Source organism: Rhinopithecus roxellana, chromosome 13 (assembly GCF_007565055.1).
Source record: "Rhinopithecus roxellana isolate Shanxi Qingling chromosome 13, ASM756505v1, whole genome shotgun sequence".
NCBI lineage: Eukaryota > Metazoa > Chordata > Mammalia > Primates > Cercopithecidae > Rhinopithecus > Rhinopithecus roxellana.
In genome coordinates, this window is record NC_044561.1 from 20,227,916 (window position 1) to 20,240,416 (window position 12,501).

At 51.6% G+C, this 12,501-nt stretch overlaps 1 protein-coding gene across 1 annotated transcript in view; it reads left to right on the top strand.

Moving 5' to 3' along the window:
* The first annotated feature begins 4,160 nt into the window (after window positions 1-4,160).
* The window catches only part of TBC1D10A (TBC1 domain family member 10A), a 35,169-nt gene continuing 26,828 nt past the window's right edge, over window positions 4,161-12,501 (top strand). Inside the window, exon 1 of the mRNA XM_010359574.2 lies at window positions 4,161-4,449. Within this exon, the coding sequence (XP_010357876.1) occupies window positions 4,241-4,449 (209 nt within the window). The 5' untranslated portion in view covers window positions 4,161-4,240. The remainder of the gene's footprint in view (window positions 4,450-12,501) is intronic.

Consider the following 12,501-nt stretch of genomic DNA (forward strand, 5'->3'; position numbering starts at 1 on the left):
AATCTAACAACACAGCCTGCTTCTCCTTCAAGGGGAAACAGCATCTGCTGCCATGCTTCTTGTACACTATTCTCAGTCCTGCAGAAGGTCTCCCTCATTTTCGGCCCTCACCACCTCCCCAACCCCTACTCCAGCATTCTCCATGCCTTACCTGGCTTTATTTTCTTATTCTCACTGCCTGATAGATGTTCTATGCTTATTCATATTGTCCCTCCTCCATTGGACTGTAAACTCTATTGGGCCAGGACTTCATCTCTCTTTTTTTTTTTTTTTGAGACGGAGTCTCGCCCTGTCGCCCAGGCTGGAGTGTAGTGGCCGGATCTCAGGTCACTGCAAGCTCCACCTCCTGGGTTCACGCCATTCTCCTGCCTCAGCCTCCAGAGTAGCTGGGACTACAGGCGCCCGCCACCTCGCCCGGCTAGTTTTTTGTATTTTTTTTTTAGTAGAGACGGGGTTTCACCGTGTTAGCCAGGATGGTCTCGATCTCCTGACCTCGTGATCCGCCCGTCTCGGTCTCCCAAAGTGCTGGGATTACAGGCTTGAACCACCGCGCCTGGCCTAGGACTTCATCTCTTATTCACTAGAGCAAGCTTGTCCAACCTATGGCCCAGGACAGCTTTGAATGTGGCCCAACACAAATTTGTAAACTTCCTTAAAACATTATGAGATTTTTTTTGCAATGTTTTTCAACTCATCAACTATATTGTTAGTGTATTTTATGTATGGCCTAAGACAATTCTGCTTCCAGTGTGGCCAGAGAAGTCGAAAGGTTGGACACCCCTGCACTAACGTCTGGCTCATTATAGGTGTATTAAATGAAGAACTCTGGAGTTTCGCCAGGCTTGGAGGCTCACGCCTGTAATCCCAACACTTTGGGAGGCCAAGGTGGGAATATCACTTGAGCCCAGGAGTTCAAGACCATCCTAGGCCACATAGTGAGACTTAGTCTCTACAAAAAAATACAAAAGTTCGCGATTTCACACAAGAACACCCAGTTGTTGAGGGGCATAGGCACGAAGTGAAGTCTCCCAAGCCATATGCCATAGATTAAATTGGGTAGTCTCCCCCGGTGCAGCCACAGGCTGTGATGGGGAACACGCAAGACAATAATGAATTTGCAATTCCTTTTGCAAGCTTCAAATGCCACCACTCCTGGCATTTATTTATTTATTTATTGATAGATGGAGTCTCGCTCTGTCACCCAGGCTGGAGTGCAGTGGCATGATCTCAGCTTACTACAACCTCCGCCTCCCAGGTTCAAGTGATTCTCCTGCCTCAGCTTCCTGAGTAGCTGTGATTACAGGCGCCTGCCACCACGCCCAGCTAATTTTTGAATTTTTAGTAGAGTCAGGGTTTCACCATGTTGGCCAGGCTGGTCTCGAACTCCTGATCTCAAGAGATCCACACGCCTCAGCCTCAAAGTGCTGGGATTACAGGCATGAGCCTAGCTCCTGGCCATTATTTACTGGGCTTCTCCATGTGTCAGGTGTTTAGCGCATACTGTCCCACTAAAGTCTTAGAACAACTCTTCCAAGGAAGAATTTTTTCACAATTTCCAATTTATAGATGAGGAAATGGGCTCAGAGAGAAGTAATTTGCTCAAGGTCACAGAGCATAAATTCAAATCCTGGTGGTTGGATTAAAGAAGATTAGAAGCTGAAGCATCAGTGGAGTAACATCTATACAATCTCCTAAAGATGAACACTCAGGGTCTCTTAATCTGCCCCCTCCCCAAATATCCCTGGGGTGAATGTCTCTATATTTGTGCCCTCACACAGCTGAGTAAGGACATGTTTAGGATATGACCCTAGGGATAGAATTATGAAGTCAAAGGGTCATGGATACTTTTCTTTGCTGTACTTGAGGCTTCACATCTGCCCCAGGTATGTCTGGCTCCTCCCCCTCCCTTTCCTGGGATAGGCCCACACTACCAGGAAAGACCCATACTGCCCCTCCTGGGAGCTGGGACCAGGAGCCCACCACTGTGTCTGGAGTCACTGAAGAGAAGGAACATCCTCCCAGACTGAGGGTTTAAGACCAAAATAGTCTGTACCCACTCCCATGTCTGCTCTTGCCTTGTTTATGGAAAGTCAGAAGCTCATGGAATGTGAGGATTGTACAATGATGTCATCAAGAATGTCCGGGCCACATGGCATCAAGGTGAAATCATTCAAGGCTCAAGACCCCCTCTTGGGGCTTGCCTTGGGGCCCTGAGCAGTCTGTCCCAGGCCCTGCAGCCAGGCCTGAGTTTTCCAGTCCCTTCCCCTCTCTAGGCCTGTCTCTCCCACAGGTCTACAGGGAGTGTCAGATGACAACAGACTGTGACTTGTAAACCATAAAGCACTAGACATAAGTAAGGAGCTATCATTATAGATCCAAGAGTTGACAATCTCTAGGGTCAGAAGTTAGCTGCTAGGGGCTAAGCCCATACAGATAAAATTGACCCATCCCTCCAAATATAAACAGTTGGTAAGAGCTAAGTTCGAGCCCGGGTGCAGTGGCTCATGCCTGTAATCCCAGCACTTTGGGAGGCCGAGGCAGGTGGATCACAAGGTCAGGAGATCGAGACCATCCTGGCTAACAAGGTGAAACCCCGTCCTACTAAAAATACAAAAAAATTAGCCAGGTGTGGTGGTGGGCGCCCTTAGTCCCAGCTACTCAGGAGGCTGAGGCAGGAGAATGGCATGAACCCAGGAGGCGGAGCTTGCAGTGAGCCGAGATCATGCCACTGCACTCCAGCCTGGGCAACAGAGAGAGACTCCATCTCAAAAAAAAAAAAAAAAAGAACTAAGTTCGAACCCTGGCTCTAGTCACAGCCAATTCTGGGACCTTAGGCAACTGACTTTACCTGACTTTACCTCAGTCTCCTTAACTGTAAAATGGGACTAATAATGGTGTATATCTCATTGCTAAGAGATTACAAGACATGTTGCAACCAATTTGGAAAAGTTTGCCACTTCCTCAAAAGGTTAAACAGTTGCCATATGACCCAGTAATTTCACTCTTCCTTATCTATCCAAGAAAAATGAAAACATAGGCCCCCACACAAAAGCTTGTACCTGAATGGTCAGAGCAGCATTATTCATAATGGCTGAAAACTGAAAACACACGAATGACCATCATTGATGAATGGAAAAACAAAATCTGGTCTAGTCCCAGCTCCCAGGAGGGGCAGTATGGGTCTTTCATGGCGGTGTGGGCCTATCGCAGGAAAGGGAGGGGTGGAGCCAGACATACCTGGGGCAGATGTGAATCCAGAAGCTCTGATACATGCTACAATGTGGATGAACCTTGAAAATGTTCAAGAGAAAGAATCCAGACATAAAAGGCCATATATTGTATAATTCCATTTATATGAAATATCCAGAAAAGGCAGATCTATAGAAACAGAAAGCAGATTAGTGGTTGCCAGGGACTGGGGAAGCCAGGATGCGGAGTGACTGCTAATTGGTAGGGGTTTCTTTTAGGGGTGATGAAAATGTTCTAAAATTAGAGTGTTGTGATGGCTGCACAACTGTAAATATGCTAAAAATCGTGTACACTTTAAACGTGAATTTATGGTACGTTTATGTTCCATAAAACTGCTGGGGAAAAGACTGCAGGAGAACGTAGGTAGAGCTTTGGGCGTGCGTGGCTCAGTAAACGCTGGTGAATATTAATAATTAGGTCTCACGAGATAATTTAAAACCCCAGAAGCAGTGAGTGCGATGGGACTGCCAAACTTCCCGCTCAGGCTGGGCCTTTAAGCCGCTCTGTGTCCCTGAACTCACTTGGGCCTCCTCAGAGTTCCTCATATATGAATGGGGGAAACATCCCTACCACGTCCTTGAGGTCTCGCAAGGAGCGGGGCTCAGGAGGCAGATGAGGAATCCATGGAGGAAGCCCTGGGCCTCTGGCTCGCGCTCTGCAGTAGGTGACAGGCCCCCCTTAGGGCTAACCCGGAAAGGCCCGAGCTCGTCCAGGTGAGTTCTTGTGATTGGCAGCCCGGAGGAGGGCGGGGAGGGCTGCGCTGACGGCTGCCCCGCCTCCTCACGTCGGGCTTGCTGGGGCCCGCCAGGGAAAGGTGGGCGGGGCTCGGGGTCCGCGGCGCCCATTGGGCGTGGGGGGAGAGCTCCCGGGTGGGACTGGAGCCCCGCCCCCTCCCTTGCGGCGGCCAATAGGCGCCGCGCGTGGGCGGGGCGTCGGCGGCAGCCGGGCGGCTGAGGTGGCCGCTGGGGCTCAGGCGGCGGGCGCGGCCGGGATGGCGAAGAGCAACGGAGAGAATGGGCCGCGCGCGCCCGCGGCCGGGGAAAGCCTGTCGGGAACCCGGGAGAGCCTGGCCCAGGGCCCCGACGCCGCAACCACCGACGAACTCAGCTCTCTCGGATCCGACTCGGAGGCCAACGGCTTCGCCGAGCGCCGCATCGACAAGTTCGGCTTCATCGTGGGCTCACAGGGCGCCGAAGGCGCGTGAGTAGCGCTGGGGGTCGGGACTGAGCGCGGTACCCACGCGGGGGGCCTCGACACAGACGGAGGCGGCCTCGGGACTTGCCGACACGTCCCCCTCCCAAGCAGGGACCACTAATCCCCCTTCCCTCTCCTGCCCCACCCCCACCACCCCTGCCTTCCCAGACCCGCCCCCTTCGCAGTCCTACTTCCGACCCAGAGGGCGGACGGGTCCACACCTCCACCTGCCACCTCCACCCTCCAGACTGACCCGCCCCCAGGAAGGACCGACTGTGCCCTCCTCCCAACAGTGGAACAGAATGACAGACACTGCCCCAAACCCACCCCTGCCTCCAAGGCCTTAGGGAGGATTGTCTCTGCCACCCCGACAGGCTCCCAGATGGCTGGCGCCCCCCTCCATAGACACATATTCTCCATCCCTCCCCCTACCACAAATCCACAGATGCCTTTGTCTCCCCGCCCCCCACACTGCCCCCACACCAAGAGACCTCAGACCGACTTCAGGACTGACTGCCCTGCCCCCACCCCTTCCCAGGACTGACCCTTTCCTCGAGGCACACATACCTCTGGATGGACTGACATTGGTCGCCTCCCTCCCCTCAGCCCCATCCTGGGACAGACAGTCCCTTCTCCTCATGGAAGGGTCAGAAAATGGCCCCCTACCCGCTCATACACAGCTTCCTCCACTGGCATCGGCAACAGGTGGGCAGGTACTCCCCCTTCCCAGCACCTACAGGGCGACAGGGAGCACCACCACTAGGACAGACCATCAGCTCCAGCAGCCCCAGGAGCCAGTAGATGGGCTCTTTGTGTGTCCTGGGAACATACGCCTTCTCCCAAAGGCAGATCTTGGGCATGGGACAGGGGCAGGCAGGGAGACAGCAGGGTCCCTGCTCGTATAGCATCCCCCGATGTCCTATCCCGAGAGCACCCAGACACCCAGCTAGCAGACAGAGAAATGTGGGGCAGTGGGCTAGCACCTTGCCTCCAAGCTGGGCCGCACGTTGCCCCACAGAGTCCCCTGAGCCCAGGCCTCAGAGATCATGTGTACAGGCTGGTGGTCCCCTTAGGAAAGATGGACTCCATACCCCACTCCCATCCCAGCTGTCCTGTCATGTGAGACCAGTGTTGTGCACAGAACTGACAAGGCTCCCTCCTGATGTGTGCTTTCCATCCCAATCACCAGTCGGAGCTCCTGAGGCACTGCCATGACCCTACTCCAGAGAATATCCTTTCTCCCCGTCTCTGACCAATTGAGATTGTCCAAGGTCACCCGAGACTCTCTCATGACTTATGGAAGCCCTTTGACTGTCTAAGAACCCCTGTCACTTCCGGGATTTTCTCCAGCCCTAAAGCCTCTTATTCACCAGGCCTCCTTCTTCCTTGGAGAAATCCAGGCCCCTCCCCTAAGGGGAGTTCCCTCTCACCCACTGGATCTGTCTCCTCCAATACCTCCCTACTGGTTCACAGCAGGCTAAGCTTAGTCCAGGACTCAGAGAGAGCACCCCTCATTCTGAACCCTCCCCGTGACTGATGCTTTGTCGCAGTTCCCCAGGGATTCACTTGTGAGAACTTAGTGGGGACCTGGAGTGTTTTGAATTGAAGAGCAGTCACCTGGGATTAGGGCCCAGGAAGGAGTGTGGTCTTGAGATCTGGGAAAGGAGTTCCCAGTTGCATTTATGGGACCTTGGAAGGAAGAGCTCAGATTCGTGGGAGAATGCTAGGGCACGAGAATTTCTACTACATGCTTATCAGGCAATCAACCACATCTTGGGGTGCAGAGCAATGAGATATATTAGGAAAAGGAATTACACTTGCTAGCTTTGTGACCTTGGGCAAGATCCTGAATCCCTGAGCTTGTTTACTGACTGTAAAGGGCAACAGTAACACCCACTTCCCAACATTACTCTGGGGGTTAAATGAGATCAGATATGTGAAGGTGCTTAGCACAGCACTTGGCACAAGTGGTGGCCCAGAAAATGTTAGTTTTCTTTCTTTCCTTCTAAGGGTCTGAGAAATGAAGAGAAAAATGAGGGCATATCTCTGCTATTTATGGGCAGAGTGAGGCCCCAGTGTAAGCACCTCCCTTTGGCTGTAGTCCCCAACCAGGCAGCCAGACATCTGTCTTTCTTACCCCACAACCACAAACCTGGGATGTGGCTCTGCAGACACCCTCTACATTGCTGCTGTCTGTAGGGCTGGGACTGAGTTGGGATCCCAGGTCCAGTTCTCTCTCCCTCTCTCACTTTCTGGAGCCTGTCAGTCAACCCAAAATCTCTGGTATCTGAAAGCTTCGACGTTCCCTACTTAGTTTATATTGTGGTTTCAAAAAAGCCAAGAGTAAGTCCCTGCCCAAGGCCATAGAGGGGAAGTTATGGGAAGTTTCAGGGTGACTGCCCTAAACCCAGTCTCGTGGTTGAAGGCTAGGAGTCCATGTTCTATGCTAGAGAAGTGAAACGTTAGCACTCATGGGTACTGTGGTGATGGTGGGGACTCTGACTCCAGATTAAAAGTCCATTTCAGTTACCCTGGGCCAAAGGTTGTCTCAAGACATTTTGGTTGTGGAAGTTGCCAGGCCCTGGGGGTAAGAAAGCAGGTCACAGGCTACCTTACTCAGGTGACTATTAGCTACATGGCATGAGTATATCAAAAAACCATAGACTGCACTGTAAGGGATACATTTTTTTTTTTTTGAGATGGAGTTTGGCTGTGTCACCCAGGCTGGAGTGCAATGGCACAATCTCGACTCACTGCAACCTCTGCTTCCCGGGTTCAAGTGATTGTCCTGTCTCAGCCTCCTGAGTAGCTGGGATTACAGGCACCCATCACCACGCCTGGCTAATGTTTCATATTTTTAGTAGAGATGGAGTTTTACCATGTTGGCCAGGCTGGTCTCGAACTCCTGACCTCAGGCGATCCGCCTGCCTTGGCCTCCCAAAGTGCTGGGTTTACCGGCATGAGCCACTGTGCCTGGCCTGCAAGGGATCTTAATAGATTGACCAGCTCAGACCTTTTCTCTCTCTTCAGAGAGAAGAATAACTTAAGATCATAGCATATTAATGCAGAACTAGGACTTGGATTTAGGGTTTCTGACTCCCAGTTCAGTACAGTTTCCACTGCCTTCACCATCCATAAATATGGCCTTTGGTCCCTGCAGGATATCAGGTGTCAGACAGGTAGAACAGAAGTGTCTTAGCAGTCACCTGCCTGCTCTTACCTTCCCTGGCTTAGCTCAGCACTTTCGACTCTCTCAGCAGTATATGAGGCTAATAGAAGTGGCCCAGAAGGTAAGAGTATGTTGTCATTACCAGTTCATTAGACTGATTAGCTTCAGGACTAGGAAGAGGCTCATTCACCTTTTTCTCCTTAGTCTGCGGTGGAGTAATTAATACTTATTTACTGGGAGACATTTCAAGTTAGGAAGCTGAAAGTGGTGGGGCATGGTGGCTCACACCTATAATCCCAGCACTTTGGGAGGCTGAGGCAGGTGAATCGCTTGAGCTCAGGAATTCGAGACCAGCCTGGGCAACATGGTGAAACTCCGTCTCTACAAGAAAGTACAAAAAATTAGGTGGGCATTGTGGTGGGCACCTGTAATCCCAGCTACTCGGGAGGCTGAGGTGGGAGGATCTCTTGAGCCCAGGAGGCGGAGGTTGCAGTAGAGGCAGAGGTTACAGTAAGCCAAGATTGCGCCACTGTGTTCCACCCAGCTCTTTTTTGAGACAGAACATGACTCTGTCTCAAAAAAAAAAAGCTGGGCGCTGTGCCTCATGCCTGTAATTCCAGCACTTTGGGAGGCTGAGGCGGGCAGATTGCTTGAGTCCGCCTGGAGTTCAAGACCAGCCTGGCCAACATGGTGAAACCCTATCTCCACAAAAAATACAAAAATTAGCTGGGTTTTGTGGCATACACCTATAGTCCTAGCCACTCGGGAGGCTGAGGTAGGAGGACTGCTTGAGCCCAAGAGATGGAGGTTGCAGTGAGCTGAAATCATGCCTATACTCCAGCCTGGGAGACCTTGCCTAAAAAAAAAAATGCTGAAAGTGACCTTAGAGCCTTAGAGATGGCCATCAGCATACAGATAAACTGGAGGCCTGTGAGAAACCTGGAATTCCTGATTCCCAGTCCTAGGCCTTTCCATTTCTTCACCTTATCTGTCTTTTGAGCCTACTCTGCAGGGAACCTTTAGTGAGACTGAGATGGTCCTTGTCTGCTTTTGAGTAGTAGCCACAGGCAAGAAAGCAGCTAGCCAGTAAATGATCCTGTGGGTGGCATAGGCATAGAGCAGAGTGCCCACAGCATTAGTTCTTCTGGCTTGGCTGGAGACCGAGTTGGTCATTGAAGCCCAGGAAGGGCCAAGTGCAGGGGTTCACGGCCGTAATCCTAGCACTTAGGGAGGCCGGGGCGGGCAGATCATTTGAGGTCAGGAGTTTGAGACCAACCTGGCCAACATGGCGAAACCCCATTTCTACTAAAAATACAAAAATTAGCCAGGCGGTAGTGGTGCACACCCATAATCCCAGCTGCTCAGGAGGCTGAGACAGGAGAATCGCTTGAGCCTGGGAGGTGGAGGTTGCAGTGAATTGAGATCATGCTGCTACGCTCCAGTGTAGGTGAGAGAATGAGACCCTGTCTCAAAAAAAGGAAGTCCAGGAGGGACCAGATGAGGCAAAAGACATATTTTCAGCAGGAAAGGGTGGGAGGAGTGATGATATCCCTCCTGTCACTTTGGGGTAGGAAGAACAGACTTGTTTGGTGGCCCTTCTGTAGCATAGAGGAAGTGGTCAGGAAGGGAAAGAAGGATACAAGTTGTATACCAGGTCTGCTGGCCCGAGGGAGGTGACCTGAGAGAGGTGGTCCCTGACCTTCTCGTTTTCCTTTATGATTGTCAGGTCTGGCCTCCTGAGGCTGAGAGCTTCTCACCCAGCCTCAGTCCACTCAATCTGCAGGCCAGATGAGGTGAGGAGCTATGCTCTCTGGGATCCCATGGGTGTTGGCTTCCTCTTATGGGAGCAAGGGATCTGAGCTGGACCCAGGGAGAAACATCTGGAACAGCAGTATTGCCTTCTTCAGTTACCATTCCCTGGGCCTTTCATTACTAGCCAACTTTGGAAATCATAGAACTGGCTTAATTGGCATCCTCATAGTTTATTGTGTGCCGGTTTTTATTGGAGTGGGGTCAGGGCCCTCCTGGCAGGCCAGATCCTGACTCCTTGCCTTATTCTCTAGTTTGTAAACTCAGAGCATCTACTTTTCTTGAGCTGTTACAGATCCCAGGAGAACATGGAGCTGGCAATGAGGTGGTCCCTGGGTGGCCCATCTGGAAGGAGGCATTTATATATATGGGGCCCTGGGCTGTGACTCTAGACTGCAGGCCTCCCATTTTCTCTCATTTTTCCCTTCTTAGCCTCAAAGGAAAATCCGGTTTGGTGGCGCTGTGAGTGTTAGGGCCTCAGACAAGACCTGACTTGGTAAAGGAGGGAGCCGGCACACCAGCTGCTACCCTGGGAAGGTGCCTGTGTGTCCGCCTACTGGGAAACTCTAAGCTGTGGGAAAGAGATAAGACGGTAGCACCTACTTGATGTTTTGTCCTACCAGCATCTGGGCCTGAAACAGGACCTCCCGAGGGGCAGTGAGTCCTGGCTCTGGCCTAGCCACTCGATCTGTTTATATCGAGGTGGGCGAGAGAAGGTGCTGTATGCTCCCTCCTCACACAAGCTCCAGAGTCTGGCTGGCTGTGTGATCTTGGACATGTTGCTTCACTTCTCTGAGCCTCAGTTTCTTACCTGCAAAATGGTTATGATAACACTGACTTTGGAGGATCATTTTGAGGTTTAAATGAACTAATGTTTGAAAAAGTCTGGCACAGGGTAGGTGCTCAGTTCTTCTCCCTCTTAAAGACTGGAGCGGCTTGTGGTTCTATCTTTTCATTTTCTACTTCCATCTTTGGCTATAATGATGAGTGTCAGTGAGGCCCAGCCCCTGTGGGCAGGAATGAACCCTAACCCATGGTGAATCCTCACTTCCCCTGAGAGGGGTGGTTATCCCCATTCTGTGAATGAGCATACTGAAGACCGAGGAGAAGGTGCCTAAGGTTTGCCAGCTGGTAAATGGCAGAACTGGGACTAGAACCTGTTTCTTGACACTGAATCCAGTAGTGACTACGCCTTGCTAAGGTGGCAGTGGGCAGGGTGCCAGGTGCTTACCAGTCCCTAAGGCCCCCACACCCAGGGCAGAAGTTAGCAGGAATCTAGCTGCCTCCCCCTCCCAGTCTGGAGGGCAAAGCAGGTCTCAGTACAATGAAAGGTCATGGCCATCAAGCAGGAGAAACGCACAGGGAGGAAAATCCTTGGGAGAGATCCTGGAAGCATGGCCAGATCAGGCCTGGCCTAGTTCTCCCATAGGCCAGAGTCCGGATTGCATTGGTCTGACCCCAACATACTGCATAATGGCCATTTGACTTTGATATCTAGTCTGTGCCTTTTGGAAGAAGTGTTACTTTGTAGATGAGGCAGGGATTATGTTGCTTGTACCGGTGAGGAATCTGAAGGTTGGAGAACTCTTGCTGTCAGTGAACTGTGGAGCCAGATCAAAGAGGAATCCCAGGTCCTCCGACTCTCACCCAGTGCTCCTGTAGCTGCATAGCACTGCACATTCTCTTCCCCTCTCTCCTCCTCAGTCAAGGTAATTGAGCCTCCAGGCTCAGGATGCATTGCCAACCAGAGCAGAGCCCTGCCATCATCCATCCATTATCCTAGCTGATCACTTTATCCCGCAGACAGTACACTTGAGGGGTAAGAGGCCTCCTCTAACTGATTAGTCTGCCCCTGGTAAATCTATTGCCGCAATCCTGGGCCCAGAGACCCTCTCTGGCAGGGAGAAAACTGTACTGGCCACCCCACTGGCAAGTCAATGCTCCTGATACTTAACCTGCTTAGAAGCCCCCACCTAGGATTTCATGCCAACTTTGGCTTTCTCTGTCTCATCCTTCCCTTTCCCATCTCTCCTCCTCCTACCCTACCCTACTGCATTCTGTGCCCTGTCCAGGTCTTCAGAGGCTGCCATAGCTTAGCACTCAATGCCTCCTCAGGTAGAGAAAGACTCAGCAGACCCAGCAGCCTGGGAGAGCAAACCAAGGCTTACTTTTGCCAGCTTATCCATCTTAGCAGTAAGCTTATTTACCACACATTTATTGAGCATCTACTCTGTCAGATCCTGTGATTTGGGCAAGAGATACAGAACTGAACAAGATGTCTATGTTTTATTGCCCTCAAGGCACTCACAGACTTGCTGAAAAATAGAACCACAGACAAATCTTTCCAGTGTTGAATGATGAAGGCTGTCATCGAGGCATGCAGTTCCCCTGGGAGTATAGAGGACAAAGCAGCCAGCCCCACCTACAGGAGCCTAGAAAGTAGTAGCATTTGATCCAGGTTTCAGAAGAGGCAAGGCAGGGCTGTCCTTTGGATGAGAGGGGACCCATGTGCAAAGTCCCTCCCAAAAGCAGTTGTTTGAGCCAAGGGCAGAGACGACAAGAAGAACGGGAGGCAGTAGGATGATACGAAGCAAGGGTAGGTTAAGGAAATGGGTTGGGCGGTCCGAGTCTAGCCTTGAATGTCAGGCAGAGGCCTCCTCTAGATCATCTTCCATGCCAGACCTGAACTAACTGCATAAAAGTTAGTTCAGGTCTGGCATGGAAGATGATCTAAAGAGGAGCTGGACTGCAGGCAGTGAGACCTGTTGGGAGAATCAAGGATGGCCTAAAAGGTTGAGACCTTGAAGAGGTCTGGAGCAGTGAGGATAAAGAGCCTGGCAAATCATTAGGGCTTGGTTCATGACTGCCATGTGGGCTGATGGAGAAGCAGGAAGACTCTGGACTAGCTGAAGTGGCTTCGGCCTCTTACAGAGTCCATTCTAGAGCCCTCTGGCTACAAGGAAGCAAGGCCAGTTGTGGCCTTCCTCTGAAGTGGGCAGTGGGCTGTTAGTGACTGTGCTTTGTCACAGCTCTGGGCTCCCCAAGGTGCCTGGTATGGCTGGCTTGCCCAGGGCACATCA